This window comes from Dreissena polymorpha, chromosome 10 (assembly GCF_020536995.1).
Source record: "Dreissena polymorpha isolate Duluth1 chromosome 10, UMN_Dpol_1.0, whole genome shotgun sequence".
In the NCBI taxonomy this organism is placed as follows: domain Eukaryota; kingdom Metazoa; phylum Mollusca; class Bivalvia; order Myida; family Dreissenidae; genus Dreissena; species Dreissena polymorpha.
Window position 1 is genome coordinate 85,284,508 of NC_068364.1, and position 18,423 is coordinate 85,302,930.

General features: G+C 36.5%; 2 protein-coding genes across 11 annotated transcripts in view; both read right to left on the bottom strand.

The window, feature by feature from the left end:
* Positions 1 to 18,423, bottom strand: part of LOC127847409 (ATP-binding cassette sub-family C member 10-like) — a 67,964-nt gene that overhangs the window by 30,278 nt on the left and 19,263 nt on the right. For 2 of the 10 annotated variants that reach the window (XM_052379286.1, XM_052379283.1), the window contains exons 10-11: positions 18,002 to 18,247; positions 15,170 to 15,260 (exon numbers count right to left, since the gene is read on the bottom strand). The exons of 4 other annotated variants lie outside the window; for them this stretch is intronic. In XM_052379286.1, coding sequence (XP_052235246.1) covers positions 15,170 to 15,260; positions 18,002 to 18,247 — 337 coding nt within the window. Of the gene's footprint in view, positions 1 to 14,342; positions 14,536 to 15,169; positions 15,261 to 18,001; positions 18,248 to 18,423 lie in introns of all 10 variants that reach the window. 4 more of the 10 variants (XM_052379288.1, XM_052379285.1, XM_052379289.1 and 1 more) reach the window with 3 other exon arrangements.
* Positions 1,080 to 11,957, bottom strand: LOC127847423 (ATP-binding cassette sub-family C member 10-like). Its single transcript, XM_052379328.1, has 7 exons — positions 11,815 to 11,957; positions 11,223 to 11,350; positions 8,449 to 8,618; positions 7,519 to 7,679; positions 6,741 to 6,892; positions 5,973 to 6,216; positions 1,080 to 2,458 (listed from the first exon to the last, which is right to left on the bottom strand). Exons 2-7 carry the CDS (start codon positions 11,255 to 11,257, stop codon positions 2,216 to 2,218), a joined length of 1,005 nt encoding a protein of 334 aa, XP_052235288.1. The 5' UTR covers positions 11,258 to 11,350; positions 11,815 to 11,957; the 3' UTR covers positions 1,080 to 2,215.

Sequence of the window (18,423 nt, forward strand, 5' to 3'; positions counted from 1 at the left end):
CTTGAAGGATGCACAGTAAATGTGATTTCTAGAGTGGTAACAAGATTTTACTATAGCCATTGGCCCATATAAGGAAAACTGCTATGCCCTCAACGGCCATGGTTTTAAACCGACAGAACATTTTTAACTATACCCAGAATTAATAAAACCTTATCAAACATTAGTAATTTGAATGACTATACATGTATTAAACACCCCAAAAAACTCATGAATGTAAAATCAAATCCCATTGTTGTTTACTTTTCAACCTCAGTTTGTGAGAAATAAATGGGTTTCTAAAATTGATCGCATGGAAATGGTACATACAACAAGGGCTGTTTGTAAAACATGCATGCCCCCCTATATGGGCTATAAGTTGTAGTAGCAGCCATTGTGTGAATAGGTTTTTTGTCACTGTGAACAATGGTGGTGGTGGTGGTGGTGGTGGTGGTGGTGGTGGTGGTGGTGGCGGTGGTGCAACCTTAATTTCATTTTTACCCGATGTTTATTGATACAATGCATTACAAAAATTCAGTTAGCCTTACATTTGGTAAAATTTAAATAAATTACAAGGGAGGCAAATGCTGTAACAAAAGAACATGCATAAACGGTAGTTGTTTCCCTTGTTTGAACCATGCTAAATCCTTAAAATGCCTATTTCCAGTAACTGTGACCTTGACCTTTGACCTAGTGACCTCAAAATCAATAGGGGTCATCTGCGAGTCATGATCAATGTACCTATGAAGTTTCATGATCCTAGGCCCAAGCGTTCTTGAGTTATCATCTGACAACCACCTGGTTGACGGACCGACAGACCGACCGACCGACATGAGCAAAGCAATATACCCCCTCTTCTTCGAAGGGGGGCATAATAATAATAATTCAACTTGTCATAAAAATTCCAGTGCACAATTATACTTACAGAGTATTCTGTCATATCTATTACCTGTCAATAATACCTGAAAGGGGAGTCAGACAGTATACAGCCTTGGCCAAACATGGCCGGACCGACGGACACGTCCTGTAAAATTGTGTAAGGTCCGGCCTGTCTGTCAAATTTACAGGACTGATTGTCCGGTAAAAAAACAACAACAAATTCATAGGTTTGTATAGGTGTGTTTATGGCTCTGAAAGTTTTCTGAGGTGCAAAAATAGCAATAGCGTATAATACACGTGCTTTTCCGTAACAACGCTCTTTCTGCTGAAGGAATTTTCCAAAGGCACCTGATTGGTCTATTTATGTGCATTTTACGAATGCGGGTCAGGACGGTCCAAATCCATGACGGCCTAGTCGCTTAACAAGATAATCATAATCTGATTATTACAATTTAAATGATGCAGATATCAATTTGTGTGGTTTTAATAGCAATAGTAATGTATAATAATGATCATTGTTATTCAAACTGTTATTATCTTGACTATCAATGTCCATGCGTGAAACTATGGTGTACGAACTGGTCCAAAACTATTCAAAACTGTCCGAGACAGTTTATAAACCGTCCAGGACGGTTTGTAAACTGTCCCGGACAGTTTACTAAACTGTCCCGGACAGTTTACAAACTGTCCGGGACGGTTTAGGAAAGTTTTGACCGTTCGTGCGCATAAACCATCCGGGACGGTTTAAACTGTCCGGGACAGTTTAGTAAACCGTCCGGGACGGTTTTAACTGTCCGATACGGTATTATTTATATCAACCAATCAGAACACTCATTACAATAATGCTTTACTTTAGAAGTTTTACGAGCGTAATGTAATATCGTTGTCATCTCGAGCGACGCTATTATTCTCGGACAAAACATAATTTAAAAAAAATTCAATCCATCATTGCTGCCAAAAACGCCAGAGTTAAACATGAATATTTTAAGTACTCAAAATAAATGTATTTGCCCACAAAGTATATCTGACATTGGTAACGAATTTCATCTTTTACAGTGCATTTTTTATACATAGAAGGAAGCAGCTTTTAAACCGAACAGGTTTAATAGACTGAATAATAATTTTTCAAGTAAGCAATTGACAAAAATACCGCAAGCAAAGCCGGGGATTGCAAATTTAAGAATTCGTTAAAGAAATAGTTTTTTTTAAATAGATCTAATTGAAATTTTAACTTCGTGATAAAAATATACTGCACCTAACATAAATTTTTGATCATTCTTTTTTGTTTATTTGTTTTGAATTTCTAGCAATGACAAGAAAGCAATTAATGATTAATGTATATTTTTTCATTGTCTAGATTTTATTGACCATTGACTAGTTTATAAAACAGTGTCTCCTGATTCATGAGCAAGCGCCCAGGGGCTGCAAACTCTGCCACGTGTGCGTCGGCCATGATGAGGACTCGGTCACTGTCCATGATGGTGTTGATACGGTGCGCTATAGTTAGCACGGTGCTCATCTGAAACTCGCTGCGTATTGTCTGCTGAATGAGCATGTCCGTATCCATGTCAACGCTGGCCGTAGCCTCATCTATACACAAAATCTGCAAGGCATTAAATATATTATTTAACGAAATATGTATTCAGGGAATTAAATGAAATATACATTTTAATTAGATTTTCATTCAGTTCAATTTGCAAGTGTACGGAATTATACCATTTATTGAACTATACAATGAAATATAACTTTAAATGAAATATTTCATTACATGCCATATGCAATTTAATGTTATTTGAGCCACGCTCTGTGAAAAGGGGCTTTAATGCATGTGCCTAAAGTGTCGTCCCAGATTAGCCTGTGCAGTCCGCACAGGATTATCAGGGACGACACTTTCCGCCGAAACTGGATTTTTGCTAAAAAGATACTTTCTTACAAAGAAAAATATCATAAAAGCAAAAAGTGTCGTCCCTGATTAGCTTGTGCAGACTGCACAGGCTATTCTGGGACGAAACTTTACGTACATGCATTAAACCCTCTTTTCACAGAGCACAGCCCATATATAATTTTGCATGGCACAATAATGCAATGAGGTCATTGTAAGAACATTGAGACACAAACCTTGTAATAAATTACACCTAGAAAAGGTAGAAGTTTTTATTTTATTTTTATACAAAATGCTATCGGCACAGTTAGGCAGGGCATAGTACAGCTATGACGTAATTGTGAAAACATGAAGACAAAAAACTTGTTACGAAATAACAGATATTAAACTATGAAGCTTTTTCATTTGAATTCAATGCAAAAGGCAATCTGAATGATTTGAAAGGCTGAAAGAAATACATGTAGCTGCATATATGAACATGTGTACTGTAATCCTTCTTGCTTCATAATTAACCCTTTCAGTGCGGGAACCGAATTTTAAAGGCCTTTGCAAACAGTTTGGATCCAGATGAGACGCCACAGAACGTGGCGTCTCATCAGGATCCAAACTGTTTGCTATTCTGATAGTATTCTTTGAAAAAAAATCGAAGAAAATGCTAATTTTAGAACTTTAGCAGACGACAATTTAGCAGACGACAAATTTCCCAGCATGCAAAGGGTTAAATATCACATCTCTGACATTAAGCGACATAGACTTACACAATTTGAGGCTACTGTAGTAGCAGTCAAAAACATCAAGCAAGTCAAAAAGATTACCGATAGCATTTCCAAATCAATCAAACCAATCTTTGTCTCAGTCAAAGAACCATTAACCCTTTGCATGCTGGGAAATTTGTCGTCTGCTAAAATGTCTTCTGCTGAATTTCTAAAATAAGCATTTTCTTCGATTTTTTTCAAAGAATACTATCAGAATAGCAAACAGTTTGGATCCTGATGAGACGCCACGTTCTGTGGCGTCTCATCTGGATCCAAACTGTTTGCAAAGGCCTTCCAAATCCGGTTCCAGCGCTCAAAGGGTTAATAAAAACAAGCAAATTCATTGAATTGATATCCCCCGCCAAATAACTTTTGTTCATGGATGGGTGAAGAACTAAAAGAAAAGGTATAAGTGAAGGGTTGTGCCTTTTGTCAATTATTTTAAAAACTCATTCATACCTGTGATGGGTTTGCAGACAATAAAATGCAGATAGTATATTTTTCATGAATCAATTAACATTGATAGTATCATGACAAAAGGAGAAATTGCTTGTTATGAACATTTTCTTAAATAGAAATCTTACATACTGAGTTATTGCCCCGAAAAGTAACAACATACAAAAATAACAAAGGACAATAACTAACAAGGGACAAAATTGTCACAAAACCAGGTTTTCAGTTGAAAAAAAAGTCTGATAAATGGAGACAATTCAAAATGTGTATTGTTAACCCCCTTGTGTAAAATTGACCTTGATTTCAATTAGAAAAAAAAAGTCTGATAAAGAGAGACAAATCAAAATGTGCATTGTTACTGATTGTTCATAGTTACATAGTTGTTTCAAAATCAATCTATTTTTAGTTGTGGCGACTTTGACCTCGGAGACATTGATGTAATTCTTTCGCGCGACACACCGTCCAATAATGGTGAACAAATATGCCAAATGATTTTAAAATGTCACAATGAATGACATAGTTATGGCCCAGACAAGCTCATTTATGGCCATTTTTTACCTTCAAACTCAAATTGTGACCTTGACCTTGGAGATATTGACGTAATTCCTTCGCGCGCCACACCCTCTAATGATGGTGAACAAATGTGCCAAATGATTTTAAAATCTGACAATGAACGACAAAGTTATGGCCCGGACAAGGTCTTTTATGGCCATTTTTGACCTTCAAACTCAAATTGTGACCTTGACCTTGGAGATATCGACGTAATTCATTCGCAGAACACACCGTCTAATGATGGTGAACAAATGTGCTAAATGATTTTAAAGTCTGACAATGAACGACAAAGTTTTGGCCCGGACAAGCTTGTTCCACCCGCCAGCCAGCCGGCTGACATTGCCAATCTAATAACCAGTTTTTTCCTTCGGAAAACCTGGTTAAAAACTATGAAAGAGGATTGTTCTTGAGCATTCAATATTTATTTAGGTGAATTAAAAAGTCCTGCCTTTTCCACGAAAACATTCAATCTTAATATACACTAAATTTTCAGAGTGTTGCAGAGTGAACACAACATCCGCCATGACATACGTAGAAATAACATAAGTTTTTAAGGTTAATCATCCATCATTGAGTACGACCTTACATGAAGCATTTAGGTAACCTTGACCCTTGATGCGAATCGTATGACCTTACATGAAGTATATTGTGTGACGTTGATCTTAACCCTAGACATGAACCTTGACCTTAACCCTAGACATGAATCTTACATATGACACAGAGCAAGGAAGAAGATTGAGAAGAATTATGGAAGGTTATTACAGAATCCACTGATGCACAGTAAAACAATGGCTAAATTATAAATATTTCTACAAATGTGTGACCTTGACTTTGGTCAAAAACACCTTTTGACCTTTGTGTGTGACTTTGACCATGACCCTAGCAAACTGGATCTTATATTTGACACTCGTCTAGATAATGGAGAACAATTGTGGACAGTTATTACAGAATACCATGACGCATAGTAAAGGAATGACTAAATAATGAATAATTCATCAAATTTGTGACCTTTGACCTCAATGTGTGACCTTGATCTTAGCCCCTAGGAGCATGGGTGTTGAATGTTAAGCACCCCAAGACGGTTGAGAACAACAATGGCAAGTTTCATGGCTCTGGCTCATGTGTTAATGGAGATAAAGCTCTAAGCTTATATTAAAAAGCATTTTTTCAAGATAAAAAGGGCCATAACTCCATTATTAACAGATGGTGTACAATGCCATTAGGCGTGCATCATCATCTTATACATATATATACTCATACCAAGTTTCAATGAAATCCGCCAAAGCACTTCCAAGATATGGCTCCGGACACAAAAGTGCCAGGCGGAGGGAAAGACGGACGGACAACGCCAAAACAATAACCCTCCGCCTATGGCGGGGGATAATAAGCAAAACACCAGTTCCAAAACATTGCTTTACTAATTTTTCCACAGCAGTATTTCAGTAAGAGAAGATAACAACTCTCCAGTTATATACCTTAGCCTTGGTCAATAAAGCACGTGCCAGGCAGACAAGTTGTCTCTGACCGACTGAAAAGTGTTTTCCTCGTTCCCCAGCATCTGCCCCTAGTCCTCCAAGCTTCTCCACAACTCTGCGAAGGTGACATTTGTCAAGGACACTCCATAGTTCACTGTCTGAGTGAACACAAGTTGGGTCCAAGTTTTCTCGCACCGAGCCACTGAACAGGAAAGGGTCCTGGGGTATTATTGCAAATCTAGATCTGAAACCAACAGAAATGGGTCCTGGGGTATATTTGCAAACCTAGATCTGAAACCAACAGAAATGGGTCCTGGGGTATATTTGCAAACCTAGATCTGAAAACAACAGGACTGGACCCTGGGGTATAATTGCAATGGGGTATTTTTGCAAACCTAGATCTGAAAACAACAGGAATAGGTCCTGAGGTATTATTGCAATGGGGTACTATTGCAAACCTAGATCTAAAAGCAATAGAAATGGGTCCTGATGTTGTTTGACTTTTCAGGTTTTCATATGCTTCTTTAATTTGAAAGTGTCAATGTATTTTCCCAACCGGGTTTCACAATGAAAGCAGGTATCAATATATTTATTTTTTGTTTGTTTTATTTTTGTGAACAGATTTTATTGTAAAATATGACCATATAATCTTATATGCATATTTTGAAATAAAAGAGCATCTTTTAAAATCGTCGAAAGCTTAAAACAAAGTAAAAAATGTGTCCATCTTTTTTACCTCTCACAAAGTTGTAAATATGTACATCTCACCTGATATCCTTCAAATCTAAATGAATTAGATCAATTTCATCCACAAAGATGTTTCCCTTGTAAATTTCAACCATCCGAAAAAGCGCCAGGAAAATGCTCGACTTGCCCGACCCAGTTCTTCCCACAACTCCCACTTTCTCTGCGGGTTCAACCTCGAACGAGACCTTGTTAAGAGCATCTGCTAGATTGTGACGGTACTTCATACATACACCTCTAAAAACGACGGAACCTTGATTGGGCCAGTAGGGAGGTGGCTGGAAATAATGGTTGAATTTGAGATGTTTTATTTATACCTTTTATTAATGAGAAACTTGAATATAGAGATCTTGATATAAGACAACTATTAATTAAGTTAAATTACATAAGCTCAATATGCTTTTGATCTCTTGCGCAGAATTATAATTCCTAATTTTACTTAACATGAGCTTCACCAGACTTAACCCACATGTAAGCAAGGTTATGAAATACCATATGTTATATTAATTCAATATAATATGAAATTTCTTAAAAATATCAATCTCAATTTTGTTCTGGAGCAAAACATCGATTTTACACCACCCACCATTCATACTTAAATTGCAAAAAGTCAATTGAGTATTTTTTTAATATTCCAAAAAAAGGTACCAAATGTGGTCACATATGAGTCACACTCTGTTAAAAACTGAGCTTAATGCATTTGTATTAATAGTATCCCAAAATTAGCTAGTGCAATCTGCACAGGCTAATCTGGCACAACATTTTATGCACATGCATTAAGTCGACACTTCCCACATCGTACCAGTAGAGATCCCTCCATTCTCTCGTTGGGTACGTCCTCAATGTACTGCTGAGCACGCTCCACGCTCACCATCTTTTTCTCAGTCTCAGCAAACGAGTTCAAGACATCACCCAGGAGGTTGGTCACCGAGAGGGCGTACAAAATCGCCAACCCTACAAGACCTTGACACGGCAACAATTGACAAGTGATTATTTGTTCCATACATGATAGAGATTAAATACATTAATATATATATGTGCTTAAATATTGTTTTTATTTTTACCTTATCAGAAAAAAATAAAAATAATAAATGTTCTATGAGACGTGTCAACAACTTTAGCCCTTAACCACTTTGATAAGCATTTTGACCCATTTGCAATTCTATACAATAAATTACTTCCTATAGAATAAATTCTTTAAATTAAAGATCTTTCTGACTAGACTTAAGTTTTTAGGCCTTTATTTCCAAATCTAAGGTACTGATGAGTAGCAAACAGCATAAAGCCTGAACCGACTGGGAGTAACTCGCAGGTTGTTCTGGTTTTATGCTGGTTGCATACATCCATATTCACTTTGCTTCTGAGTGGGAAGGGTTAACAAATAGAAACGTATAGCAAATTTTAATTAAAGATGAAAGTATGAATATTCTTGTATAGTCATGTGTATAAAATTAAGTCACTGAACTATGCACCCGATGATTAAATGTACAATTCAACTTTTTAGGTGTTGTAAAGTGTGTATCCAAATAATACAACTGCTCGTGTATTTTAATATAACACATAAAATTTGAAAACACATTTTCAACTATCACTGTAAAATTGAGGGTGGGATACTATAACTTCTGTCAACTTGAATATATGTAATTTCATTTTCTGAAGGACTACATTCGCCATAAAATGCTTATCTAACTTATAAAGGGACAAGCAATACATTTATTTTAAATCCATTTACCAGGATTGACTGTGCGGAAGTGGTGTTCCAGCACGGCAATGAACGCAATCCCTGTCACCATGGCTACCCCAAGCATCTGCAGACGGAACACCAGCCAGCTAACAACAGCCTGTGAGGTGAACTGGGCACGCTGATTGGTCTCCAGGTGACTGATGTTCTCCAACTGAAACCTGTGATGAATACTGAGGCAGTTGTTGAGAACGGTCATATCCAAGGGGTTATGTTGGGAACACCTCCATAGGGCAGTATGCCTATCCCCAAAATTTACAGGCTTCATCAATATATTCATTATTTGAAGAAAAAATACAATCATTGTACTTCAAGGAGGAGAAATCATGACCGTGCCTATTGTTACCCTTAAAATAGGCATTCTACTGAAGACTTTTATTCCAAGTTTACCTGAAAAATTGCCGAGAGAAAAATGTTGTCTTTGTTATTTGTCATTAATGAATTTTAACTAAAACATTGTTTGATTTGTTACTTCATACCAGCACATGTACTTAGCTTCTAAAAATATTAGGTTTCTAAATTAAAGACTTAACTTAAGACAAATACAGGCCTCCAGACCAATTAATCATCATCATTATCAACATTATTCAGATTTTTTAGCAGCAGCTGAATAAAGGCTACATTCCATTCTTTACATTTATGTTTGGCCCCTATTTAAAACTAGTCCCTTTAATGTTCATATCCCTATCAGTGAAATACCGGTAATGTAAAATGTATCCCCAAATTTAGTTTTAAACATTTTTTCCATATTAAAAATTTTCCTAAAGCCATAAAATAAAACTGAAATTATCCGTATTTAAACTAATCCTACCAATTTACAGGCAGTTTTTCCTAGCAATCTCTTACAAGAGGTCAAAGTCCATTCTGAATACAATATATTTATAACAGTTTTTGCATGAATCAAGAGTAAGCCCATTTGTTCCCACATGAAATAAGAGTTATCTCTCTTATTCCCACATGAACTAGAGCTTTGTCACAGACGTGAAGAATACACCCACATGCCGCATTGACACATAATATTTTGCATGTCTTCACAAAAAACAGCGGACACCATGCTCAATTTTTAAAACGCACTTAGTGACCCCTTGACCTAGTTTTTGACCCAGAAAGGCCCATGTTCTAACTTGGCCTTAAGATCATCTCCATAAAACTTCTGACCAAGTTTGGTGAAGATCGGATTTAAACTACTTGAAATAGAGAGCGGACACCATGCTGAATGTTAAAAAACGCACTAAGTGACCCCGTGACCTAGTTTTAGGCCCGGAATGGCCCATGTTCAAACTTGTCCTACAGATCATAAAGATAAAACTTGTGACCAAGTTTTTTGAGGATTGGATGAAAACTACTAGAATTAGAGAGCGGGAAACATGGTGAGGTTTAAAATGCACTAAGATACCCCGTGACCTAGTTTTTGACCAAGTTTGGTGAAGATCAGATGAAAACTACTTGAATAAGAGAGGACACCATGCTGAATGTTAAAAAACACACTAAGTGACCCCGTTACCTAGTTTTTGACTTGGCAAGGCCCATGTTCGAACTTGGCCTTAAGATAGAATAGATACAACTTCTGACCAAGTTTGGTGAAGATCGGATGAAAACTACTTGAATTAGAGAGAGGACAACATGCTGAATGTTTAAAACGCACTTAGATACCCCGTGACCTAGTTTTTGACCCGGCAAGGCCCATGTTTGAACTTAGCCTAGACATCATGTAGATACAACTTCTGACCAAGTTTGGTGAAGATCGGATTAAAACTACTTGCATTAGAGAGCAGACAACATGCTGAATGTTTAAAACGCACTAAGTGACCCCGTGACCTAGTTTTTGACCCGGCAAGGCCCATGTTCGAACTTGGCCTAGACATCATCTAGATACAACTTCTGACCAAGTTTGGTGAAGATCGGATGAAAACTACTTGAATTAGAGAGCGGACAACATGCTGAATGTTTAAAACGCACTAAGTGACCTAGTTTTTAACCTGGCAAGGCCCATGTTCGAACTTGGCCTAGACATCATGTAGATACAACTTCTGACCAAGTTTGGTGAAGATCGGATGAAAACTACTTAATTAGAGAGCGGACAGTTAATACGGACCGACAGACAGACTGACCAACCGACCGACAGACAAGTTCACTCCTATATACCCCCCTTAACTTTGTTTGTGGGGGAATAATTAAAAAGTTTCTTTTGATCCCACATGAAACAGGAGTATTATCTCATGTTCCCACATGAATCAAGAGTAACCTCTATTGTTCCCACAGAAATCAGGAGTTACCTCTCTTGTTCCCTAATGAATCAAGAGTTACCTCTCTTGTTCCCTTTGAATCAGGATTTACCTCTCTTGTTCCAACACGAATCAAGAGCTCCCTCTCTTGTTCCCAAATGAATCAAGGGTAACCTCTCTGTTTCTCACATGAATCATGAGTTACTTCACTTGTTCCCTCGTGAGTTATGAGTTACCTCTCCTGTTCTCTCATGAATCAGGAGTTACTTCTCTTGTTCCCTCATGAATGCAGAGTTACCACTCGTGTTCCCTCATGCAGGATTTACCTCTCTTGTTCCCTCACGAATCATGAGCTTCCTCTCTTGTTCCCACAGGAATCATGGGTACCTCACTTGTTCCCTCATGAACCAGGAGTAACCTCTCTTATTACCTCATGAATCAGGAGTTACCTCTCTTGTTCCCTCATGAATAAGGAGTTACCTCTTGTTCCGATATGAATCAAGAGTTACCTTTTTTGATCCCAAATCAATCAAGATTTACCTCTCTTGTTCCCTCATGGCCCTTATTGTGGTCATTCCAGTTATAGACTCGGAGAAGTGGGCATAGATTGGAGACAGTGTCACACTGGAGATTCTCTTCAACTCACGTGAACTTTCACGGTAGTATTTCTGAGCAAAATATAGATGTTGAACACACAAATTAATAATGTTTAAGTCCCTGTACATAAAAAAACAAACTTATTCAACAGCCATATTTAAAATATTTAAAATATTTAATTTTTTTCACGTTTTCAGGCATGTTTGCTGACACAAAATGATGAAATTTAAGTGGAATTGAAATATGATAATCATTTTAGACACTAAATAACCTTTTTTAATTTTATGAACTGAACATGACCATTAATTTACACATGTACAGTCCATGATTCTCTGTGTGTGAACAAAACTATTTGAAAAGTTAACACATTTCTGCAGAACATAATATATGATAATTCTTTCAGACACTTAATAACACTTTAAATTGATGAGACCTCACAATTTTATTACACATATTTGTTCTCTCCAAGAAAAGAACTGAACATGAACATTTTTTATACCAATGTACAATCTATGAAGATTAATTTTGTACAAACCTGGATTTTGTAATAGAGCACAGCAAGTGGTAAAAGTAGAACTGCAATATAATGGTTCCCAGTATACCGCAAATCTGGGCCAGGAATATGTTCATAATAAAAGGCAGGGAGTCGTCTATGGAGAATATATCCGAGGAAAACCGGTTCACAATACGACCAATAGGTGTTGTGTCAAAAAAAGTGATCGGTGCCTGCAATTAAGAAGAGATTTATGGTAAAAGATAAAGCTAACTCAACCGCTCACAGAAATCACTGTGCTTCCTCTAAACTTGATATTATATTGACTATTATCAAATATATCATAATCCTTTTTTCCACAGACTAGAAGCATGTCCCTGCTATATAACAAAGAAATAATTGTTGTGTGACACATATTATGTGAACATTTAATATATCAGTAGGTTGTATATGTAACTACACATTTAGACTATTTTACAATTTGGACTTCAATTTTTAAAGCCCCCATAAACACTCCATATAAACAAATATTTCGTAAATTATTTAAAAAAAAAGTTAAGACAAACAAAATTAGTGTTCCTTATAGTAATTGTCAAAATTACAAAGCTATACGTGGTCTGGTAACAAAGAGTTAAAAGATACAAAATGCTTGTTTTTATTTTTTGTGTGACAATATATGCCATGTTCATTTCCTGCAACAATTTCCGAACATTTCGTCTACTGAATGTAATAACTAGGGTAACTGACATTTTGTGAATTGTTCAGGAAAGCATATAAAGCAAAATACAGTAAGAGCACTTACGTTATTTTTTGCGCTCAAAATATTTCAGTGTTGAAATTATGGTAATTGTCCTTTCTTAATTTTTTATTGTTTTAAAAAAGACATATCAATTTGGAGTTTTGTTTCGTTTTTCAAGTGTTATTATAATACTTATCCGAAAATTTGAATACAGAAAAATGTTTATTATTTGAATAAAACATATTTTTGCTCCTCCTGAAAATTTAACAAAATGTCAGTTACGCTACTTTTTACATTCAGAAAATGACATGTGCTTGTTATGTCAATTTCGAAAATTTGATAAAAACATTATTTTTACCAAAAAGATTGACTTAATATTTTAACAGTTGATGTATGTCACCTTAATAAACACAAAAATGGAAAAAAGTAGAAATGTATTAAAATGTCAGTTACATGACTTATTACATTAAGTAGGCGATTTACGAGTGAGCGTGAGTTTGGCTTCAGGACTCATGAGACGGGCAGCTCATGAGAACTACTCCATGCTTCTGAAGCTGCCCAAAGCCAATCTTGTGTTCTCTCGTAAATGTTTGGATATCGTTGCAGAAAACTAACATGGAAAATATTGTCACACACAAAACAAGAGATTGCCAAGCAATATGGTCCCCTACCGGTGAAACTCCACCAATGTCAGAATTTAAAATATATATATATATATTTGTTGCCATAGCAACCATAATTATTGACGTAGGAACAAAATAAAAAGACGTGCATAATCTCCATATTGCCATCTATCCATATATTAAGTTTCATGAAAAAATATGAAGAACTTTAAAAGTTATGGCAGGATACAACAAGGGCTGTCAGAGGACAGCGCGCTCGACTATTCGAGTGCTTGACAGTATAACGTACCGGTAAGCCATCATGGGGAAATTGTTCATATTCAATAATTTATTAGGCGATCTTTCAAAAATAAAAAAAGGAAAAAAAAATATATTATTTTTTTTTTGGGAGGGGGGGGTAGGGGGGTTGAGAGGGGGGTATAATGTGGGGTGGGGTCATTTATAAGATGATCTTTCAAAAATTAAAAAAGGAAAACAAAAATATTTTTTTTTTGGGGGGGGGGGGAGGGGAAGGGCAGGGTTTCTGGGTTGGAAAATGGGGTATTGTTTGGGTGGAATCCATTGTGGTATTCAGGTAAGTGTTGTTTTGTCAAAGTATTAAAAAAATCTGATCATAAATAAAGAAGTTATGGCAGTGTTACTAAAGTAATATGCATATTATAATGGAAAAAGGGCCATAATTGTTACAAAATGCTTCATACAGTTGTCTGCTCTTGTTTATAGATTGGGGTCATGTTGGTAAAGAAGTTTGCAAAATATGAAAGCAATATGTCAAGGGACATTGAAAATATTTGAGGTGGTACGCAAACTTTAACATAGATTAATCAATATTATGTATATTCTAAGTGAAAAAAGGGCCATAATTCTTACAAAATGCTTGATACAGTTGTCTGCTCTTGTTTATAGGTTGGGGTCATGTTGGTTAAGAAGTATGCAAAATATGAAAGCAACATGTCAAGGGACATAGGAAATATTTGGGGTAGTACGCAAACTTTAACATTTGCATGCTCACGCTTACGCTCACGCCGACACCGGGGTGAGCAGGATAGCTCCACTATATATATTTCATATAAAATAGTCGAGCTAAAAAAGTGTGACGGACAGACTGGCGGACAAGACAGACTGACAGAGCGCAAACCATTGTCACCGGTAGGGGACAATAAAAACGTCACTTAACGCACATGCGTTAAACCATGTCTAGACATTACCTTCAGTATGTTGCTAAGCAGTCGAGTGTGTATGGTTCTTGCGGCACAAACTCCTCCGTAGGCAAACAGGAATGCTCGTAGGAGCGTGAACACAGAGTTGGCCCCCGCCAGGCATCCATATATGGTCAGGTAGTACATCACATTATCACCCGCGGTAACCAGACTACTCATGTTGCTGCTGTTACTTGAGATCCTGATACAAACAGTACACACATGTTGATAACAAAAAATTTACTGAAGAAAAAAATTAATCATCAAAATGTATATGTTTATGCTCTATGAAAATTCTTACAAAGTTATCCAGTTCTGCAGTTCTCCTGACTACTTTCATGTTTTTACTGAGTGAGCCTTAATGTTTATGCATTTTGTTATTCTTTACAGAATTAACTAGTGCTCATAAATGGTTTCATGTTTTTATTGAGTGAGTGAAGTTTACAGATGGCCATATATATACTTTTTCTATTCTACTTTTGGTAAAGATTGTACAAGAATACTAGAGATGTGGGTTACTAATAGTTTAGTAAAGCTTTTTAAAGTATTATAACAATTCAAATATGTTTGTCTGATGAAGTTAATATAAAACTATAGGCAAATTTGTGTCTAAAGAAAGTCAAACAGACATATGAACAGATATCCACGGAGATTTTAGTATAGCCACCTATCAAGGCGATGGTTGGGGGGGGGTATAATGAGACATGTGATTGGACATTACGTGATTGGGCATTGAATGTTTAAGTCATTCAGTCATTTATAATATTTATTCCAAGGGGTTCTTCTGGCAAAACCCAGTTCAGATATTGTTTATCTTTCAGAGTACCACTACCAACCTGTGTGCTCCTGAGTGCGAGACATTCTGACCAGGCAGTACAGAGTGGGACACCCAATATGACAGCCACCAATCGTTGACATTCCTTGAGGCTGCAAGCATAACCAACACGATCAATCAAGAGAGAACCTGTCCAAGTAGACTTGAAATATCAGTGATCAAATGAGTTTCCATTTTATGGCAGCATTTCTTTATGATATAACAGAATCATCAATGAAAGTATACAATTCATGTTTATTACCCGGTTACTGCTGCACAGGATAAAATGTAGCAAAGGGTTAGTAAGAATAGTTTTAAGCACTAAATGTACCAAGCAACAAGTGCTGTCACTATAAGTTCCAAATGGCCCTAAAATATAGTTTTGACCCAAAAGCGTGACCATGACCATCAAAGTATGAAAAAACAGACAAGTTTTATTTATTGTATGAAAACCAGAAAATCAACACAGAGCCACAACTCTGCAATACTAAAGGATTATGATATTTGTACTCGACTGCTCCTAAATGTTCTTTTACATTATCAGATTTTTTGTAAGATTCCCTTTCATACTAATAGTGTAATGCTTCAAAAAATTAAAAATTATTTTAATCCCTTCAACATTTATTAATTTATGCTCCTTACTTGAAAATAAAAATATGGAGCAGATAGTCATTATCTTGTACCCAGCATTTAAGCCACTATCTCTATATGAAGAATCATTTCCATATCTTCAATACTTGCAAAACTTTGCTCCACACAACAAAACAGACTATAAAAAACCCACAAGTTGCAATAAGTCGAAAATTAAGGATAAAGACTTGCGTTTTGTATTAAAGCTCACACTTCCTCTTAATGTGCACTATCAATGTACAAAGTTTTATTAAAATATTTTTTATACTATCGTACCTATGCTCTGTATAAGGAAATTTGCTAAAGGGCAATAACTCCTGAAGAGATTTATATTTCTTGTACACTGAACTTTCTCTTTAAACCTTAATTATATGATGTTTCATTTGAATCATCCAATATTTCCTGAGATACACTTCACAAGAGAAGACAACAAGAGCTGTCAGAGGACAGCGCGCTCGACTATTCGAGTGCTTGACATTATAACGTAAGCCATCATGGGGAAATTGTTCATATTCAAAAATTTATTAGACGATCTTTCAAACATAAAAAAAAGGAAAAACAAATTTTTTTTTGGGGGGGGGGGGGGGTGAGTTGAGAGGGGGTATAATGTGGGGTGTGGTCATTTATTAGACGGTCTTTCAAAAATAATTAAAGGAGAAAACAAAAAAAATTTGGGGGAGGTAGGGGGGTTGAGAGGGGGGTATAATGTGGGGTGTGGTAATTTATTAGATGATGTTTAAAAAAAATTGGGGGAGTTAGGGGGGGGGGGGGGGTGGGGGGTTAGAGGGGGTATAATGTGGGGTTGGTAATTTATTAGATGATGTTTAAAAAAAGAAAAAAAAATGGGGGGTGGGGAGCTTGGGGGTTGGAAGGGATTCTGGGTAGGGGCGTGGGGTATTGTTTTTGGTGGAATCCATTGTGGTATTCAGGTGTTGTTTTGTCAATATTACAATAAAATGTGATCATAAACAAAGAAGTTATGGCAATTTAAGCAAAATGTTCAATTAACTATGTGTAAAAGGGGCCATAATTATGTAAAAATGCTTGATACAGTGGTCTTCTCTTGTTTAAAGGTTGGGGTCATGTTGGTAAACAAGTATGCAAAATATAAAAGCAATATGTCAAAGGATATAGGGAATATTTGGGGTAGTACGCAAACTTTAACATAGATTTATCAATAATATGCATATTCTAAGTATAAAAGGGGCAATAATTATGACAAAATGCTTGATAGAGTTGTCTGCTCTTGTTTATAGGTTGGGGTGATATTGGTAAACAAGTATGCAAAATATGAAAGCAATATGTCAAGGGACAATGAAAATAAATGGGGAAGTACGAAAACTTTAACATTTGCTGCATATTTTAAGTGGAAAAGGGGCCATAATTATAACAAAATGCTTAATAGAGTTGTCTGCTCTTGTTTATAGGTTGGGGTCATGTTGGTTAACAAGTATGCAAAATATGAAAGCAATATGTCAAGGGACAATGAAAATAATTGGGGAAGTACGAAAACTTTAACATTTGCACGCTAACGGCACGGCACAGAAACGCCGACGCCGGGGTGAGTAGGATAGCTCCACTATATATATTTCATATAAAATAGTAGAGCTAAAAAGGACTAAAGAAAAAAGAAAAAGATGAAAACTTGAAAATATAATACGAGAACATGAAATAAAAAGACAACAAAGTTGTGGTTCTTGTACTATGCACTACCTTGTATGTCCTCTGTTAATGTATAAAGTTTTATTTCCAAACTTTCCATACTAAAGGGGTTTTGCCCTGCAAAAGTATTGACTAAAGTGCAACAACTCTGTATATCCCCAAGAGAGTTCTGGTCCTTGCATGCACTTTTGATCACACCTTCTATCAGTATATGAAGTTTCATTTGAATTTCTTCATTGGTTACATGAACAAACTAACAGCTGGATGTTTAGGTTTGATGGACAGACTAATAATGTGCTTACTGATTGCTCCATTTTGGGGCATAAAAAAGATTGGGTAAGTACAGTGGAAATGGAGTTACTGGTATACATGTGTATTTAGGATGTAGAAACAGGTAGCTTATCTGTTTAAACGTATCACTAAGAATATACTCCACTTTGTGATGACTATATTGAATTAATTGCAAGCAGGCTTGAAAACATGTTACCCTACCAAGTAACTGATTACCTTCATCTGCTTGCATACGGCAGAATGACACTACAAATACCTAACACCAGATTACCTTGCATAAGTAACAGGGACCGCAGCACAGCTTCGGCCAGGCAGATGCCCATGGCTCTCAAGTAAGTCATGTAGACACCAAACCTCACACTGCCTGTCTCCTTGGTTTCCTCTCCCACCAAGGCCCCGCCTACCTCTGTCAAGGCAGGGACTTGGAGGTCACGTGACTCAGTGGCGACCTTGGAGCTATGCGGGCGCTTTGTGTCAACGCTGAGGTCAATGGATGCCAGGATCTCTGATGGTAAACCTACAGGGAATGTATAGGAGATGGAGGGGCAAAATATTAGCAAGTTTAGTTAGAGCAGCTAAAAAACTGGATACCCGGTAATGCATGTTCTTTGCATCTCATGATTCTAAATCAAGCAAATATTCTGTTTTGCATCAGTCTAATATATTTTGTTACATTAACGTTATTAAATACTA

What these genes read in the sequence shown, in the direction of transcription:
- LOC127847423 (XM_052379328.1), bottom strand. Translation starts at nt 11,257, where the DNA reads ATGACCACAATAAGGGCCATGAGGGAACAAGAGAG. An exon ending in TTAGATTTGAAGGATATCAG is followed by an intron (nt 6,217 to 6,740) that starts GTGAGATGTACA and finishes TGTTGGTTTCAG; the next exon opens with ATCTAGATTTGCAATAATAC. An exon ending in CTTTATTGACCAAGGCTAAG is followed by an intron (nt 2,459 to 5,972) that starts GTATATAACTGG and finishes AATGCCTTGCAG; the next exon opens with ATTTTGTGTATAGATGAGGC.